This window comes from Camelus dromedarius, chromosome 15 (genome assembly GCF_036321535.1).
Source record: "Camelus dromedarius isolate mCamDro1 chromosome 15, mCamDro1.pat, whole genome shotgun sequence".
NCBI lineage: Eukaryota > Metazoa > Chordata > Mammalia > Artiodactyla > Camelidae > Camelus > Camelus dromedarius.
In genome coordinates, this window is record NC_087450.1 from 14,283,104 (window position 1) to 14,300,660 (window position 17,557).

A 17,557-nucleotide genomic window follows, 5' to 3' on the forward strand; every position below is an offset into this window, starting at 1 on the left:
ATGAAAATCCTTGTGAGTATTTCTTTTTGCTTCTTTATACTCTTAGGGTGGCTGCTTGCAGAGAACACTCATATCCCATATGCCTCGGCTCTGAGGGGTCTCAGACGAACTTTGTGCTTCCAAGCTTTGGGGATGGAATTAATGATGTTGCCGGCAGAAATAGTGTGGACTATTAAGTCTTTATTTATTTGTCCATTGTCTGTTTTTTTTTTTTTGAGATATTTACTAAAAAGTACAAAGAAAAAAATTGGAAATATCTAGAGAATTTTAATCTGTAATATTTTAATAATAATAATTCCTTACCATGAACTTTGGAGGGAATGTAGGCATTTTAGGACAACAACATTTACTATTTAAAAGAGAAGTGGTATTTTTTAAATAATAATAGTAATGTCAATAATAATAATAGCAGCTGTTGTTTCCCAAGTGTGTCCTAGGTCTTATGCTAAACATTGTACATGAATCACTTCATCCATTCACTTCAAGTACGCTATGAGCTGAGTAGTAATTGCCCCATTCTACAGGCAAAGAGACTGAGGCACAAAGGAATGTGATTTCCCCAAGCCCGCAAATGTGGGATTTAGGCTTGAAATGTACTCATCTTAGACTCCACTCATGGGAGCAATCATGGCAAAGCAATCTGGCCTTGACCACTCCAGCTCAGCCCAGCCAGGATCCCAGTCTCCCGGAGTTCCACATCACAGTGCTCCACGGACAGAGGACCATGTGCTGATCCAGAAAGGACTCCTTCCCGCCTCCCTTACTCTCACTGAGCTGTTGAGGGAGAAAGCAAAATAGGGACCTCCCATGAGGTGTTAAAAGACTGTCAGCTTAAGGAGCTCCCTCTCCTAGGTATCCTCTTGATCTTCCAAGAGGATACCTAACCCTGAAACACAAACCTGTAACCAGAGTGTTTAATCATGGTGTGTGTGTGGGGGGGTTATTTAGGGGCAGGGGACACTTCTGAGTTCTAATTGTACTGCTATGGTGGGCAGCCCTCCCTGTTCACCTACCTGTTCAAATCTCTGTACTAGACTCATTAAGTAGAATACATAGGCGTGTGAGAGATTACCAGAGCCGTCTGGGAGTCTGGGTTGTCCCTGCGAGAGTAGGCAGGTTGGATATCTGCACACAGGTCCTGCTTAGATGCTCCACAGACACCAGGAGAGAAATATTATCGGCAAGATGGAAAGTAAGTAAGAAAGTCCCACTGACAGAGCCTAAAGCTATCTGTCTTCTGCAGACCTCCCCCGTCAGCAGTTTCAGTGAGCGTGCAGTGTACTGTGATGTCCAGACGACAGAGCACAGAACCGAGTAAGACTCACATAACTGCGGTGTCAGAAGTGCCACAGTGTCAGTCTTACAATCTGCTGGCCTGACACTGATCTGACAGTGTCACGGAGGAGAATGTGGAGGTTTTCCTTGATGTCAGCTTCAAAAGTTAGTCATGCCCTGAAGCACCTGCTTTTCATAGTTTCCTCTAGGACTTTTCCCGTTGTGTCTCGATCACCCATGAATCCACCTTAAATCAGTTTTACTCTCTCAAATGTTTTAAAATCAGAAAACACAACTTGACTCCTGTAATCCAAAGCCAATGTGAATAACACCAGGGTATTTCCCATAGTTAAAGGAGTCCTTGCCCACTGCTCACCTCCCCCAGCTTTGTTTCTGGCATAAGAACACATGCTTTCTAGAAGGTTATAATGTTGGGAAGGGTTGGGAATTGGGTAACAAAGGTAGAATCTGTGTCTGAAAAAATAGCATGTCAAAGGAATGCATGTGTGTTTCATAAGTTGGAGATGGACAGTTGATCATCCGTGACTTCCCATCAGTGGCTCTAAGTATATGTTTTCTGAGATACTTGTGCTTGTCCTGTCCAGTGTGACCTCACATCCCCAACCTCAATGGCAGCCCCATTGGGAATGGATGTGACCAGTCTGTTTTTCAGGTGATATTTCTGGTGGTGTTGGCCATCTTTGGGACACATGGAAATGAGGTGAGCTGGTTCATTATGGACTTTCTGTCTTGGAGATACTGGGAGAGGAACAAGAAGATCCAAGATAATCTGCAGGACAGTAGGGAGTCCACATGTCCTATTTGGCATGGAATCCCCAGAAATAACCAAGAACAGAAACAATGAAGTTGATTATTTCTTTCTAATCACAATATCTTTAAAAAATGCACTGCTTTAAAATGGGGTCAATCTCATTTCTTGTGTGATGTCTTTGCTTCTCCCGTATGTAGTATAGTGAACTATGAGGAAGACCTTTGCATTCTTATTTTAGCATGGGTTTTTGGTCTTAGATGCCAGTGGAGAGGTTTCAGAGTTCAATTGGAGAGGTTTCAGAGTTCAATCTCATGTTGAAAGCAGTGAAAGTCTTTATTTGCTGGGAAGGTGGTCGTTCAAATGCACATGATTTATGAAAAAAACATTATGTCTTTGTCAATCTAGGTTTATAACATCATCAGCCCAACCAATGATGGTGGCCAAGTTCAGGAGACAATGACAATTGACAACGAAAAAAATACTGCCATCATTAACATCCATGAAGGATCATTGTCCTCTACCACGATTTTTGACTACAAACATGTAAGCAGCAATATTTTATATTCCTTAAGAACGGACTTCTAAAGAGTGGAGGGGTAGTTATTTATTATGCATTTGAATTCCAAGATCAACCCTCACAATTTTTCCAGAATTTCCTTCCTTCTTCTTTTCACTTTAAATAGTCAAGCAATTGATTAAAAAACAAACAAACAAAACTATTTCTAGTAAACAATGTGATGAGAGACTGGAAACATACAAATTTGCTTGCCCTTTCCATGTAGAAAATGTAATATTGTGTCACTGCAGTTGCAGAAGGTGCCTAGAAGGATGACCAAAACCTAAGGCAAGGTTTGGCACATAGGCTCTCGAAAATATTTGTCAAATAAATGAATGAATGAAGTAGGGATTTTAATACAAAAATTATGCAGAAAAAGAACAATCATGAAACAAGCAGTCACAAAATAGCAGAAATCCAGAACAACGATATGCATTTAACCACGCACACAGGATATGCAGAAAATCATACTTCTTCTGTAAGAATGGAAGTATGTTAACTAAAAACATTAAACCAAGTTTCAGTTACCGGTATTAACAATAAGTGTCAGATTATGCTGTATGCCAGAAACTGACACAACATTGTAAACTGATTATACTTCAATAAAAAACAAATGTCTCAGAAAGCTGATTCTGTCCTTTATCACTTATTCATTTGTTAGTTCCCCCTAATGGTGAGCCTGATTTTATCTGTGGGTAGAAGTGGGCTGTAGTCCACCTCACTGGACATTTGAACAGATTTTTCTCCTTTTCTTGTAGAAACCTCCTCCCATGCCTCCACCACGTTGGTGCTGGGAGTTCCACGACACATGTGAAAGCACAGAGCCTTAGAAAGACACAATCTTAAAGGAAATTTTGCTGAAATTGTTTTGCAGCAGATGTCAGTTCAGGGAAACCTCAAAAATATCTTTAAATAAAACAAAACTGCACGGTGAGGATTTGATTTAAGCTTCTTCCACCATCTTCAGGCTTGGCCTCAGTCAATTTTTGAATTTTAGCAACTGGCAATTTGTGAGAACTGAAAAACAGGAACTAGAAGGGTTTGTATTATATACAACCTTATAGGCTGTATAATTATTTGGAACTATGTAGAGAAAATGCCACTCTGGATGAAGATTAGATGGCCTTAGGTGCCTTTTGGCTCCAAGGTGCTCACCCATCCACTGCTCTTCCAATTCCCTGCTCCCTACAACCCATCCTCATCCAGCCAGCATCAGTTTGAGGTGGAGAAAGGATGGGGAGACGATGGTAAAGGAGGGGAATATCCATGAAACAGGTATGTATAGGGGGGAGCATAGGCGTGTTGAGGTGAGTGTCTAAACAGAACTTTCTGCAATGATGGAAAAATGGTTCTATGTCTGTGTTGTCCAATAGGGAACTCACTAGCCATTTGCTGCTCCTGAGCACTTAAAACGTGTGACAGAGGAAGTACATTTAACATTTTATTTAATTTGAACTTAAATTTAAAATCACCCCATGTGGCTAGTAACTAACATATTGGGAAGCACAGTTCTACAAAATACTGTATTTACTCCAAATTGTGGAAGAGGCAGAAAATGCAATTCGTAGAGACGGAGAGCTGCTGCTGCTTAATCTTTCAACCCCCCAAACAAGAACAGTGGAGCGCAAACCATGCGTTTGCTCAAATTCAGAGACAGAAATGACAAGTGACGAAGTAAAAAATACCGTGGAAAGGGAGCCGAACGGGCACGAGGGAGGCAGACGGACAGCCGGCCCAGGCGCTCAGTGCGCATGCTCGCGGCTCCCCGCGGCGGCTCCGCGCCCCGAGAACCCGGAGGGGCGGTAACCGCGCTCTTGCTGCTTCAGGGCTACATCGCGACCAGGGTACTCTGCCGAAGGGCCTGCTACATCCTGAAGATGAACCATCAAGCCATCCCTGCTCTGGACCAACTCAAACGGTACATCTTCGAGAGGCAGGTAATTCTGGGGGGACCTTAAGTGTTCCCTGTTTGTGAGCCAGGGAATCGTGGTTTCCACGGAGAAGTGAAGAGGGCAAGGGGGAAGCCCCTCGAATCGTGCCTTACCGTGGATGCGGTACTCGCCACTTACTAAAGCGTTTTCACCTTTACTGGTTTTGAGAGCAGGAATACATCTCTTAGCTTGGTTCTACCGTACAGCCCCCAATAGGAACTTATCAAAAATTGCAGTGTCTTTGTAGAAAGGACTGAATGGCTTCTCTTCTTAGAGCAGGGCTCTGAGAAATAGTGATGGGCAGAAAAATGAGTGAAGTTATGCTAGCTAATGACACAGAGGTGCAAAGAAACATCCGGGTTAGTGAGAAGACCCAAACGCTGCTTGAAACTAGGAACCCGGGGTTGAATTCTTCCTCCGTATCTTCTCATTCGTGCCGCCTTTGGCACCAGACTCACCCTCTTTGGGTTTCATTGCCACCAGTTGTAAAATAATATTGCTAATACTGAGACTCCTTTACAGACCAAGTGGTCAGAAAGAGATGATGTCTTGAGATCCCTGGCCACCTTCTGTTTAATAATCTGAAAGAGAAAATGTCAGTTTAGAATAAGGTGCACCAGACTATGTCAGGTGATTTCATCCTATCCCACTCTATCGTCCTGATCTAGACTCTGAACAACATGCTCTCCAGCAAATACATCTGGGTCAGGTACAACCCACTGCAGTCTCTGATCACAGATGTGAGCTGGTTCCTGTTTGGCTCGCCCATCAAGCACCTCTGTGAACATGTCCCCTTGTATAAGGGAGAAGTGGTTGAAAAGACACGTGAGTACCAATGAACCATTCCTTCACCAAGTATTTTCCGAAAGCTCCAATGCGCCAGGCACTAGGTGTTGTGCGAGGTACAAATAAACATGACACAGGACTCGATGTGGTTTTAACTTTGGGAATTAAATACCTACCATGTGTGGAAATAGTGCTAAATGTTAGAATGATACAGAAATTAATAAAACTTTGCTCCCAAAGAGCAAATAGTTTAGAGGAGAGATTGATGAGTTCACATAGAGGATGGAATAAAAAAAGATTCCTGGGTACCAAGGGAAAATCTATTGGATTCTCTCATGTACAGAATGGTAACTCTAGCTGATAACGTGGTCTTGCGTACTTGAAAGCTGCGGAGAGTAGATAGTAAGCATTCTTAGCAAATACACACATAAAAGAGTTACTGATGCTAACTATGTGAGATGATGGATGTGTTACCCTGATCTTTTACAATGTATATGTGTATCAAACCATCCCATCGAACACTTTGAATATATACAAATATATTTGTCCATTATTTCTCAAAAAATTTAAAAAAATATACTCAGAATCTAGGATAAAACTAGTCCAAGAAAGAGCAGGCAAATGGACTGGCAGATGGGGAATAAAAACCCTGATTCATACAGGTAACATATGTCACTGAGGTCATTACTGGTATTTTTACTCAAAATTTATAAATAGGGCAATGTGGCCAGAGTGAAAGAGAGGCTGGGTCACAGATGGTGAAGACAACAAGAGAAACTCCCCCAGAGTTGTGGGAAGTAGATAAAGAAGAAAAGAATTAGCATGGAATACCTTTCTATTGCCCAGAAAAAAAAATTAGGACATTTTTCTTTTAATAAGGTCATTAATATTTATAAGTAAAGTCACACAGGCATGCATGCCATCAATGCAAATTGTCATGACATCAATCAACTTGAGCCAGACAGCACTCGCAGGAATTGTCAGTCTCATTTAATTCAATTTAATATATTATTCTTCTTTACAATAAAAGTATAACTAAAATCTTGGGTAACATGAAATTACATGTACAACCCTTAGTCAAGACATTTACAGAAAGGCACTGGTTTGCTTAATTCTATTATGTTTCTTAATTCCCTTTCTTTAAAAAATTTCCCCCTTTTCAGATTATGACAGTGCTAAAGGCTGTGCCAAGGCTGGGCTCCGGAACATCTTTGACATTTCCATCTGCGCAGACCTTCACATTTAAGGCATCAGCCCACGGTCTCATCTTTTCAAAGAAATACGCCATTGATTTCTAGTCCACAGCCAACTTCATTTCTTTCTCAATGCCCCAACTCACTCTGAGATTCAGTGGTAAAACATAAATACTCTATTTATACATATCTGGGTATTTGCTTTTTTTTTTTGTAAACAGCAAAAGGAAGCCAAATAATGTTTACGTCAATATATAAAGGGGAAGAAATTTCCAGGACTTCAAGTACACAAGTAGTGTGAAAATTCCCTGGTAATATAGGTGAGTCACATTTAGACTGGTCAGCTGTGTACAAGTCTCTATTTTTGCATTTGACTACTTAGACCAGCTGTCCATCTGTCCGTCCAGCACACTGGGGCAGTGTAGGTAGAGCAGGGGCTCAGGCGGCAGTGACCTCCACTAGTGACGGGAGATGGGTTAGCTACACCCTTATCAGACAACTCAGATGCTCAGATGAAGGGAACTATCCCTTCCAACTATTTGAGGGCCATTCTCGTGCCTTTTAGCTCATGAAAGCAGTAGATTCAACTTAATAAACACTATCCTGATATATTTTGTCCCAGAGTGAGGAGAGAGAGGGAGGAACACCCGTCACCCAGGAGTGAGAACCTAACTGGGAATGGCAGGTCAATACATAGAAGGAAACCAATTTCTAATATTTCAAATAAATTGCATAATGTGGGCAAATTCCCAGATCACAGAGTTGGTTCCCATGTGCACCGGTCAGCAAGTGCAAGTTCAGAACAAAGAGGAACTCCTTTAACAAGAATTTCTATTTGCCATCAACTGCTCCTGTTCCTGACACTAACATCTGCTCCTTAACAACCACTGATGAACATACATAAAGCCCGTGGCATGTGTTCGGCGCTGGGATCGATGTGCTGGCATCGTGCTGACTTAGTAAAGAAAGTGATTTGCTTGTAAAGAAGTGAGTCATTTATATGAGAACATTTGATAGCAACAGTAAAGAGGGTCTAATCAAGTGACAAACAGATGGTGAAGTGTACTAGCTGGAACCCTAGTGTTCGCAAGTGATGGAACCCAAATCCAGATAACTGGCCGAGGCGAGGCGGAGGCGGGGCTGGAGGTTACGGTCTCATCTCAGCACAGAAGGGTAACTCTGGTCTCGGCTGGGGAGCTAGAGCGAGGCCTGTCTCGTCTGATACTCCCCTGAGTGCGCCGTGCACCTGCCTCATCCCTGACACGCTGCATGTGACCAAATCCACAGTTTCAGAGCCTCTGGCTGGTCCAGCTATAACCTATTTAAGCCCAGTTAGAGGTTTATCTTGGGCCTTTCACCTTTCCGTTCGTGACCATAGGCAGTCACACCGCATCACGGCTCTGCGGGACTTGCGCTCAGCTTGGTCTTGGGCATCCTGGTGCTGAGACCACCCCGAGCCCCCCGACTCCACCCAGATGCATTGCTCAACACTCCCGCCCCCATCCCGCCCCCGTCGCACACTATTTACCCCAAACTCCAACACGACCTTCAGTGGACACCTGTGTCTGTATTTCCAATACTTCCTCCTCGTTTATTCTTCTGTCTAAGGTGACGGACCCAGGGATGCTCTGTGTGCTGTGGGCAGGGCTGGCTCTGTGTCCTCCCAGCTACAGGAGTGGACAGTTAAATAACCAGTGCAAAGAGGGCAGGTCCCTTATTCATTTGTAACAGAGAGGAACGCCTGGGGGCTACGGCAAAGGAGTTTAGACCAGTTCCACAGAGAGGTCTGGGAAGCCTCCTTCCACTTGGCTGTCTCTCAGGGACTCTCACAGTGCAGGCCAGGCCACCCCAGTGAGCAGGCTTCTGTAGAACTCAGCACTCATTTGCAGAAGACAGAGATGCTGGCCTTGGACCTGAAAGCTTGTCTGTGCTTTGACTAGTGTCTTTTTGTTATTCACTTCTTTATTTTTGGCCCAGATTCTCGAGGGATTCTTCAAAGGACACCCCAAAGAGAAGCCCTTAGAAATGAGATGATCTGGGACCTCCTCCTTTGCACCAGCTGGTGTGCAGTGGCATGGACTGTGCGTGGGTGGGGATCTGCAAACTCGAGAGAGGACAAGGCAGGCAGTGGGGTTCATCTGCTGGGCCAGGGAGGCAAAAAAACTTTATTGTTCTAAGCCACAAGGAGAAAGGGTACCCAATTTTTAGATCACAAAGCTGGCTCTTTGGTCAAAGGTAGAAGGTAGAGGACCGAAATGAGCATCTTCCCATCAGTAGACAGTAGGCTGGGTGGCCCCTGAGCAATGGTTTTGGGCCAGTGGCCCCATCCATGCAGGTCCTCTCTCCACATGGCCAACCTGGAGCTTCAGAGCCCAGGGATCTCCCCACAGATGGAGAGTCCCAGGAAGGACAGAAGTTGGACTTCAGAACAGGAATCAGGGTTGATAGCCAGTGCAGAACCTTTAAGAAGAACGAGAAGCATTTTATTAAAAAGATCCCCCAAAGAGAGTGGGTATATTATGAGTTGCACCTGATATGATGGTCAGGCCCTCTCTACTAGCAAGGGATCTGGGAACAAAATGGAAGATCTTTCCTCTTCCTCTGCAATAATTGGCCCAACATCCCCCTCACCTTTTTTTTTTTTTTCTATTTCTTTGACTGACCTTTAACCATCCTCTTTAACCTCCCAAGCCCCTCAAGTTCTCCCTGCTGGAAGTTGCTGTTATGTAAAAGCCTTGTTCATTGGGTTAATTTATACTAAGGTGTGAGTGACTGGCAACAGCCTAATGGGAAGTGGTTACTGACTCTATCTGAAACAGCAGGCTGATTTTGAAATCTTATCTTGTAGCTTTCTAAGCTGGTCACCACTGATCCCCCACCATACTCCCAACAGGCACTGTGCTGCTTGGGCCGGAACTGGGGATGAGGGCGCAAGGATGAAGCTTTGGGTCAGGTGAGGGTATCCACCAGCTGTCAAATCCCATTGGTGAAATGACAGTCCTCGGTCCTCAACCTTCTGGTAAGCTAACTCTGCTTCCCGTTCTTAATGAGCCCCGGTGTCAAGAAATCATCTCTGCCACTAGGGGGCAGTACCTCTCAGGCCTCATTATTTTTATAACCAGAAGAAATGGAATAGACCTGAAAACTGTCATCAAATCTTGCCAATAACCTAAAAATCATCCTGCACCTTTTGCCTCGCCCATGGTCTTGGGTTTCTAGTTATTGACACACCTTCTTTTTGCTGCTGGACAAAGTAGGTGGGGACGTCTCGGCACATCTCCTTGATGGACATTCCATACTGGGCCAAGTTCTTGACCCGGCCGGGTAGAACAGTGTAGGTCAGGCCGTGAGTGGATGGATAATGCTTTAAAGGCTGGAAGAGGTGGCATTTCAAAACAGTGAGACAGTAATAGAGGAGGTGCAGCAAAGAAGAAGAGGCGAGAAACCTATTCCAGTGCCCCGCGGGCCATTCAATTTACAGAAATAGCCGAGAACCCAGACTTGGCTTTGAGTTTCGTCTCTAGCAGTAATATCCTATCTGGCCACAAGATGGCGAAAGTACTCCAGAAAATCTGTGTGTGAGCCTGCGTGGCCCTGTGACTCTGCCTGAACTCCATTCCCTTAAGTTCTCAAAGCGTCCAGCCTCCAGTGTTTTTCTCATCTCTAATGATAATATAGAATAGACTTAAACTTATGTGTTTCATTTATATTATATTTTTACTTGTTATAAATCAGAGGAATGGGGTACTTTCTACCTGCCTTTTAAAAAATGGACAATTTGTTTTATTTTTCGTGACCCAAAGTGCATTCTTTTCCCCCAAGAGTCAGTGACCCTCCTGCCACAGGCAGTGTTGCTCAAATGTGCTGGGCAAGTTGCTTTAGCAAATGATACAGATTTCAATGACTTGCCAAAGATGTCTGCTGATTTTTAATTTATTTGACAGCGCTTGTCATTTAAGAGGCTGAGCGAAAGAGTGTTTCAGCCCAAAGATAATATGTGCATATGAGTTTAGAAGGTGGGTAGGGGAGAAGAGAAGGCGTGAGGATGAAAATGCTCTTTTAGTTCACACTAATATTTATATTCACCTATATTAGTGAATATAAATGGTTGAACATAAATTGTGTCATCGCCTGGAATTTTAATCGATCCATTTTCATTCATATGATTTGACTTAATTGGGCTGTGGACTGGACTCAGGGTCTTTTGCATGATGGTGGGACGTCGTGGATATTAAGAAGAAGCATGAACTGAGCTCCCCCGTGTGGACAGCATCATCCTAGGATGTCAGGATGCGGAGTTGGAAAACACCAAACGAGGAGGGGACCACAGTAAGTTGGTCTCACTTACCTTGTGGTCCAGAGCCTTAATAATGTCATCCAGAGTTGGGAAGGCAGATGGGTCCATCTTGGCCAGGACACAGGCCATCTTGCTAAACAGCTTAGCAGCCAAGAGGGCCTTAAAGCAACACAGCAGAATCAGGTCATTCATTCAATCAAACATAGTGGACTCCTACTTGCCATCAGTTGGGGCACATGGCTGTTCTTCAGACTGTGGTGTGGAGCACCCTGGCAGAGACCAGCAAGCGACGTGCAGCATACAGGGCCCTGCTGTGCCCAAGGGCTCCCGGCACTGTCACTGCTGCAGGTAGGGGAAGGAATCCCCCAGGGGCACTCTGCACACCACTAACACATTGGTGGGACTGGAGGGGGAGGGGGTCGGCCCCAGTAGCAAAGCTGAATTTAAGGTGCTGTGCATGGTCCTCAGCCACCTCCACGACCCTCAGCTTCCTCATCGGTAAAGCAGGAACAGTGAGCTCTCCCCCACGGGGCTGCCACGAGAATGGGACAAGATACCTACAGCTCAGCACGTCATCGCGAGAGTGCTCTCTGGACGTTCGGGGTGAGGAGGGGCCTTGGTCCAAACCCCTAGACTCGGATTCCAGTCCTGAGTCTGCCACTGACCACTCCCCTGCCCCCACACCCCCTTACGTGGCCGTGGGCCTGTCATGTGGCCTCTCTCAGCTTCGCAATAGATCAGCGGTTCTCCAGCTGAGCCTGACTGAGCCCCTCTCCCTCCTCCAGCCAGAGCAGTGCTGACTTCTGTTTCACATAGTGGAATTCCATGGAACAGTTTATTTGAAGAAAAGTCCCTCTGCTGAAAACAGAGCTGGACATCCCTAGGCTGCCTGCCCTCTAAGAGGGCTCAGGAGATGCTCCTTGTGGAAACTGGGAGCGGTTGGGTGAAGTGTAAGGGAGACGGTGCTTGGGGAGGAGAGCGTGGGCTGTCCCGGCAGGTGCAGAGAGAAAGCCTGTGTTCCAGGTGTCTATCCTGAGATGTCTGGTGTGGAGGTAGGAGAGGGGCTTCCAAACAGCAGGGGCTGGATAGCAGAGGGCCTTCTGGGCCCCAGTCAGGAGTGTGGGCTTTCCCTTCATTTAATCCTCTCAGAATCCTATTGGGTAGGAAAGGTGGTCATTGATGCTGCTTTGCAGATGAGGACACCCAGGCACACAGAGGCTGAGTGATGTCTCTGTGGTCATAGAGCGTTTCTATCCAGGACCAGGCTGAGGACACGGGCCGTCGCATCCCAGTCCTGCATCCTCCTGCCTGGTCAGAGTACCTAACCACACAGGCAAGTCGAGGCAAGGTTTCTCAAGGTGACAATTCATGTATTCTTCTGCTCTGGAAATAAACTGCTTAAGATTTGAGATCAAGACAAAATAACCTCTTATTTACAAACTAGAAATAGACTCACTGACATAGAGAACAAACTATGGTTGCCAAAGGGGAAAGGTGGGGGAGGATAAATTAGGAGTTTGGGATTAACAGACACACACTACCATATATAAAACAGGTAAACAACAAGGGCCAGCTGTATAGCACAGGGAACTACATTCAAGTTCTTGTAATGATCTGTAATGAAAATAATACGAAAATATACATATATATGTATGTATATGTAGAACTGAATTTCTTTGCTGTCCACCTGAAACTAACATTGTAAATCAGTTACACAAAATAACCTCTAGAGCACAGACCAGTGATAGGAAATAAGGGTCCTTTAAATGGCTCTCTCATTTCAGAGGCCTTCAGGAGCCCTGTGACGTCAACACCGCACAGGAACACAGAGACCACAGAAGGTCCTCCTACAGTCGATGGCTTGAAAAGAAGTCACTTCAGCAGCTGGAAAGCTGGTCCCTTGTCTAGAGAGATGTGTTCCCTCACGAGCCTAAACCTAGAGAAAGCCTACGGAGACGGGGTCCTCTCCGCCCTGGGAGAGCATACGGCTAGATTTTGGAGCAGACAAGGCTTTCTTGGGCATTGTAACGAAAGTGTTCCACATCTTACATTCTTGTAGTCCAAGATTCCATCCCATTCACTCAAAACATTGTTGTCTCGGATGCTGACCATACCTCGAAAGGCATTGACACGGATGCTCTGGGTCCCAACAGATCCATCCAGAGGATGGCTGTCACTGATGTCCTGGAGAAAACCAAGCAACAGGGGGAATAGTTGAAAGTCCAGAGTTCCTGCATTGCCCATATCTTGTAAAGATACCCCTTTAAATGTCCCAAGAAATTTGAGGGAGGCCGCCCGGGATAGTCACCCTCAAAACACTTCTGCTGAAGGAGTACCAGGCAGGTTGGACCCTCTCCACCCTTCACTTACCAGCAGGGCCAGAGATGGAGTTAGGAAGAAGGCCACAAGGATGGAAGGCGCAATCTGAAATGGAGACAAATATCAGTGCACCTGCTCCCGCAGCCTCAGACAAGCCCAGAGCCTGGAACCCATCAGACCCCCAAGGTCAGAGCCCTTTTGAAAGATCCAACACTTTCACAGTGTTTCTTGGAGATCTCAGTACGTATTAGGAGACTGTCATTCAGTGTGGTTGAGAAGGGATGTGCTGGCTACTCAAGAAGCAAAGCGTTACTGCTCATTCAAGGATGCTTTTTGCTTTGTTCTACATCTACTCTCAATCCCTGGGCGGAGCATTAGGCAATCTGACCAACCACCTGATCTGCACATAGTGCAGGACCATCGTCAATCATATTGCAAAATGAGTGATCGTTCGGGTCCCTAGTCTTTCCTTCTGTACCTTCCTCTTTCTTCCCAACCAATGGGGACCCCCTTTCTGTACCCTCTGAAATCTGGTCTCCCCCTTGCTTTCCTTTCCTCCAGAATCTCCCACTTTGCCTGAGCATAAAAAACCATGCACCACTTATATGCACCTTATTTTGCAAGAGATTTTACTCAAATGTTACTAGTTCTTGAGACCTACGCGGTGAATCATTTGCTCTTGGTGTGACCTGCCTTCCTTGCCTGTTGAAGGAGTTTTGGGCATCAGAGATTAACTGAAAGAGAATTAGACGGGCAGAAACAGGCTAGAATGAGGGTGGCAGCAAATCTTTCCCTGCACCTCATTGTTCATTATCTGGTCTATTTCAGGCTTGCTCAGCTCAAGTTCACTTACAACATAAGCTGAAATCGATGGAAAACTCCCTTCTCTTCCATCCCTGCAACAGCCTATGCAATATTCCACGTGCAGGACAACATGAAGGTGAGATACACCCTCAAAGGAAGAGAAAACGGCTCCTCTCTGAACAATTACCACAATGCAGTGAGGCTAACCAAGGAGAAATATGAGATGCAGACAGCAATAATATTTCATTAAACTATTCTGAGAGTTGTTGCCTTATATTTAATACACCTGAAACTCCCTTCATTGGAAATTTGTAAATAAGATGAATCTAGGGAGAGAAGACCCTAAAATATGAATATCCTCTCAACCTTCCAAGATCCTTGAACTTTAAAGAAATTAGTTATTAGTTCTTTTGGGAAAGACTTACCATTCTGATGTTTAAAATGGAGAGGATTACCAAAAGGGAGGTTATGTGCCAAATTAATATTTGGAAATTCTATATTTAGGATTAATTTGAAGAATCCATGGAAAGAAAAAAAACCCTACTCCCTCACTATTCTGGGCTCTGAAAACCTCATCACTTATATTCAAAATCAGAAAATATACTTACAAGGTGTTTCATATTGCTTCCCTCTCAGACTCCAGGCAGCTGCATGCAGAAAAAAATGTTCATGCCCCATTTATTTTCTAAGTCTGATTTATATAGTCTTGAGCCTTTCAACTATCACCCTGATGTGGAATTAACTGTAATCTGGATACCATTCAGAGGGAAAACAGGCAAGTTTATGTAAACACTCTTATCATTTTGCTTTAACTACTTCTGAATATTTTCCCTTTTCCCAGATACCTCCACTGGTTCCAAGGCAAACACGGTAAATGAACAGGGCTTTGTGGGTTGGCATGCCCATGACATTAACCACTAACGTAAGGATGGCAAACAGCAGCTCTCACAAGGCAGTCCTGATACAAAGTCAATGAGTTCATTGTTTTTACTTCTCAATTCCTGACAAGTGCTTTACTAACACTGGAGGTGGTTGAGAAAAATCTTATGGAGATGAAAGGGGCAGATTGGAAGTCCAAGATTAGATTGGAAAGCAATCTGATCCAGGTCTTCACGCAAACCCGAAATCACATGGTTGGTTCTGAAATGCCCTCTGCCCACCTACCACCCTGATTTCATTTTACTTCTTCAAACACCTACCTCTGGTTGACTTGCCTGATATTCTGACATTTTGCTTCTATTACAATGTGTTGTCCCTCCTCCCAGTTTGCATTTCACGGGGCTTTTTTATTTTCTCCCATAAAGGACCGTTTGACCAACCCTGGAACTCCTGAGACAAAGGGAACACCTTTCTACGACCAGTCAACACTAACTCAGACTTTTTGATACATTTTCTTCTTTTTGTTCCAGCCCTTGGCTGGTAGTGACCCAACTACCTGGACTAAATTCCAAAAGACCAGAATCAAATAGATATTTCTTTCAAGAGAAGATGAAGAAGATTGATGAGATTGGGCACTGGAATGGTTAAAGTGGGAAGACAGACAGCTCAGTCCTTACACTGCTTACTGCGAACTGGCAATGGGAACATGAAATAGGAGGGCCTGGGGGTCCGTTAGGTCATGCAGGGCTCAGATAAGATCATACTCAAATCTCTACTGCTGTCAGTACTTTGAAAACACCATGCACAGAGCATATACTCAATAGTTATTGACTGAATAAGTCAAATGTATTAAAAGAATGACTTTCACTTTTGTGCATGAAGATATCCATTTTCCCCAACACCATTTGTTAAAGAGATCATCCTTTTCTTAGTTTTGATTATTATAGCTTTGTAATATAGTTTGAAATCAGAAAGTGTGATGCCTCCAGCTGTGTTCCTCTTTCTCAAGATTGCTTTGCCTGTTTGGGACCAAAGACTTAAATATATAAGACCTGAAATTGTAGAACTCCTAGAAGAAAACATACGGGGAAAATCCTTGATATTGGTTTCAGCAATTTCTTGGATGCCACACCAAAAGCACAGGCCAAAAAAAAAAAAAAAAAAAAGCTAAAATAAATAAGACTATACCAAACTAAAGATCTTTTGCACAGCAAACTATCAGTAAATTGAAAAGATGACCTGTAGAATGAGTCAAAATATTTGCAAACCATTTATCTGATAAGGGGTTATTATTCAAAATATATAAAGGACTCATACAACTCAATAGCAAGAAAAGGAAATAATCTGGTTAAAAATGGGCAAAGGATCTGAATAGACATTTTTTAAAGAAGACATACAAATGGCCAAAAGGTAAATGAAAAGTGCTCAGCATTACTAATCATCAGAAAAAACGCAAATGAAAACCACCGTAATATATCACCTCATACCTGTTAGGATAGCCCTTATCAAAAAGACAAGACGTAACAAATGTTGGCAAGGATGTGGAGAAAAGGGAACCCTCATACACTGTTGGTGGGAATGTAAATTGGTACCACCTATGGAAAACAGCATGATGGTGACTCCAAGACTAAAAATTGAACTACCAGATAATTCACCAGTCCTACCCCTGGGTATGTAGCCAAAGGACCTGAAATCAGTATCCTGAAGAGATACCTGCACACCCACATTTTTTGCATCTTTATTCACAACAGCCAAGATATGGAAACAACCTTAGTGTCATTTGACTGATGAATGAATAAGGAAATGATCCATATATCACATATAGATGGGTATGAATATGATTCCGCCATTAAAATACGGATACGTATGTTTGTTAATAAATAAATATTCGGCCACATAGTCAAATCTGCACTATTTCTGCAAAGGCCAACAGCCACGTGCACAAAAGAAAAATCGATAATATTCAAGCCATGGAGTCTCATTAACGAATGAAATTTGGCCAAAAGAGTGTTTGGAAAGCTCTTCTTTCTTGCCCTACATTCTCTCTTCCACCTTCCAGTCCATCTCACGGACTCTTCCAAGTCTTGCTACTTCCCTTTTCCGAAGTCATCTGAGGGTTTGCATGATTTGGCCCCCACTAACCTTTGCAGCCCCGTCTCCCATTTCTCTCCAACCTATGCCAAGACAGCGGCTCTCCACTGGTCCCCAGATGGAGCCCTTGCTAACCAAACTCCAATCCTTGGTTCATGCCAGGAGATCCCTTGCTCTCTTTTTTCCCCTGTTATCCATTTCTCAAGGCCGATTTGAACAGCACCACCCTCCCCAGCCTCCCATCACTCCCAGACAAACGTGATCTCATCTTCTTATTCACAGCATCATGGTTCCCTGCTTGCGCCTTACTTTGCTACTAGCAGTCTTCATTGTGCTGCATTTACTTGTATAGTTGTCTGATCAGGCCATGAAATCGCACATTTATGTCAGTAGACTGTAGACCTCATAAGGTTAAAGACTCTGTTATTCTCAGCTGCAGCTCTCATCTCTAATATTTAGAGCAGTACCTGGCAGAGTAGCTTCTAAAATATATAGACATTAAATAAATGAATGAAGGGATGGCACCAATGGCATATTACCCATCTCTCTACCTCCTGGAGTACTTAGCAGTGTTCAGCACAGAGTGGGTGCAAAGTAAATAATTGTTGAATTTAATGGCAAGTCATGGAATTAAGTGGTTAATAATCATGTGAA

The 17,557-nt window shown here is 44.0% G+C and overlaps 2 protein-coding genes across 2 annotated transcripts; one reads left to right on the plus strand and one right to left on the minus strand.

The window, feature by feature from the left end:
- Positions 1–6,643, plus strand: GKN2 (gastrokine 2). Its single transcript, XM_010979895.3, has 6 exons — positions 1–12; positions 1,949–1,996; positions 2,453–2,590; positions 4,430–4,540; positions 5,203–5,359; positions 6,484–6,643. Exons 1-6 carry the CDS (start codon positions 1–3, stop codon positions 6,564–6,566), a joined length of 549 nt encoding a protein of 182 aa, XP_010978197.1. The 3' UTR covers positions 6,567–6,643.
- A 2,235-nt stretch (positions 6,644–8,878) lies between these two features.
- On the minus strand, positions 8,879–14,553 carry LOC105088918 (gastrokine-3). Its single transcript, XM_010979896.3, has 6 exons — positions 14,542–14,553; positions 13,181–13,234; positions 12,860–12,994; positions 10,862–10,969; positions 9,745–9,886; positions 8,879–8,973 (listed from the first exon to the last, which is right to left on the minus strand). Exons 1-6 carry the CDS (start codon positions 14,551–14,553, stop codon positions 8,879–8,881), a joined length of 546 nt encoding a protein of 181 aa, XP_010978198.1.
- Between the last annotated feature and the right edge of the window lie 3,004 nt (positions 14,554–17,557).

What these genes read in the sequence shown, in the direction of transcription:
- GKN2 (XM_010979895.3), top strand. An exon ending in CGATTTTTGACTACAAACAT is followed by an intron (nt 2,591 to 4,429) that starts GTAAGCAGCAAT and finishes TTGCTGCTTCAG; the next exon opens with GGCTACATCGCGACCAGGGT. An exon ending in GGTACATCTTCGAGAGGCAG is followed by an intron (nt 4,541 to 5,202) that starts GTAATTCTGGGG and finishes GTCCTGATCTAG; the next exon opens with ACTCTGAACAACATGCTCTC.
- LOC105088918 (XM_010979896.3), bottom strand. An exon ending in GAATCTTGGACTACAAGAAT is followed by an intron (nt 10,970 to 12,859) that starts GTAAGATGTGGA and finishes TGTTGCTTTAAG; the next exon opens with GCCCTCTTGGCTGCTAAGCT. An exon ending in TGTCCAGCAGCAAAAAGAAG is followed by an intron (nt 8,974 to 9,744) that starts GTGTGTCAATAA and finishes TTCTTCTTAAAG; the next exon opens with GTTCTGCACTGGCTATCAAC.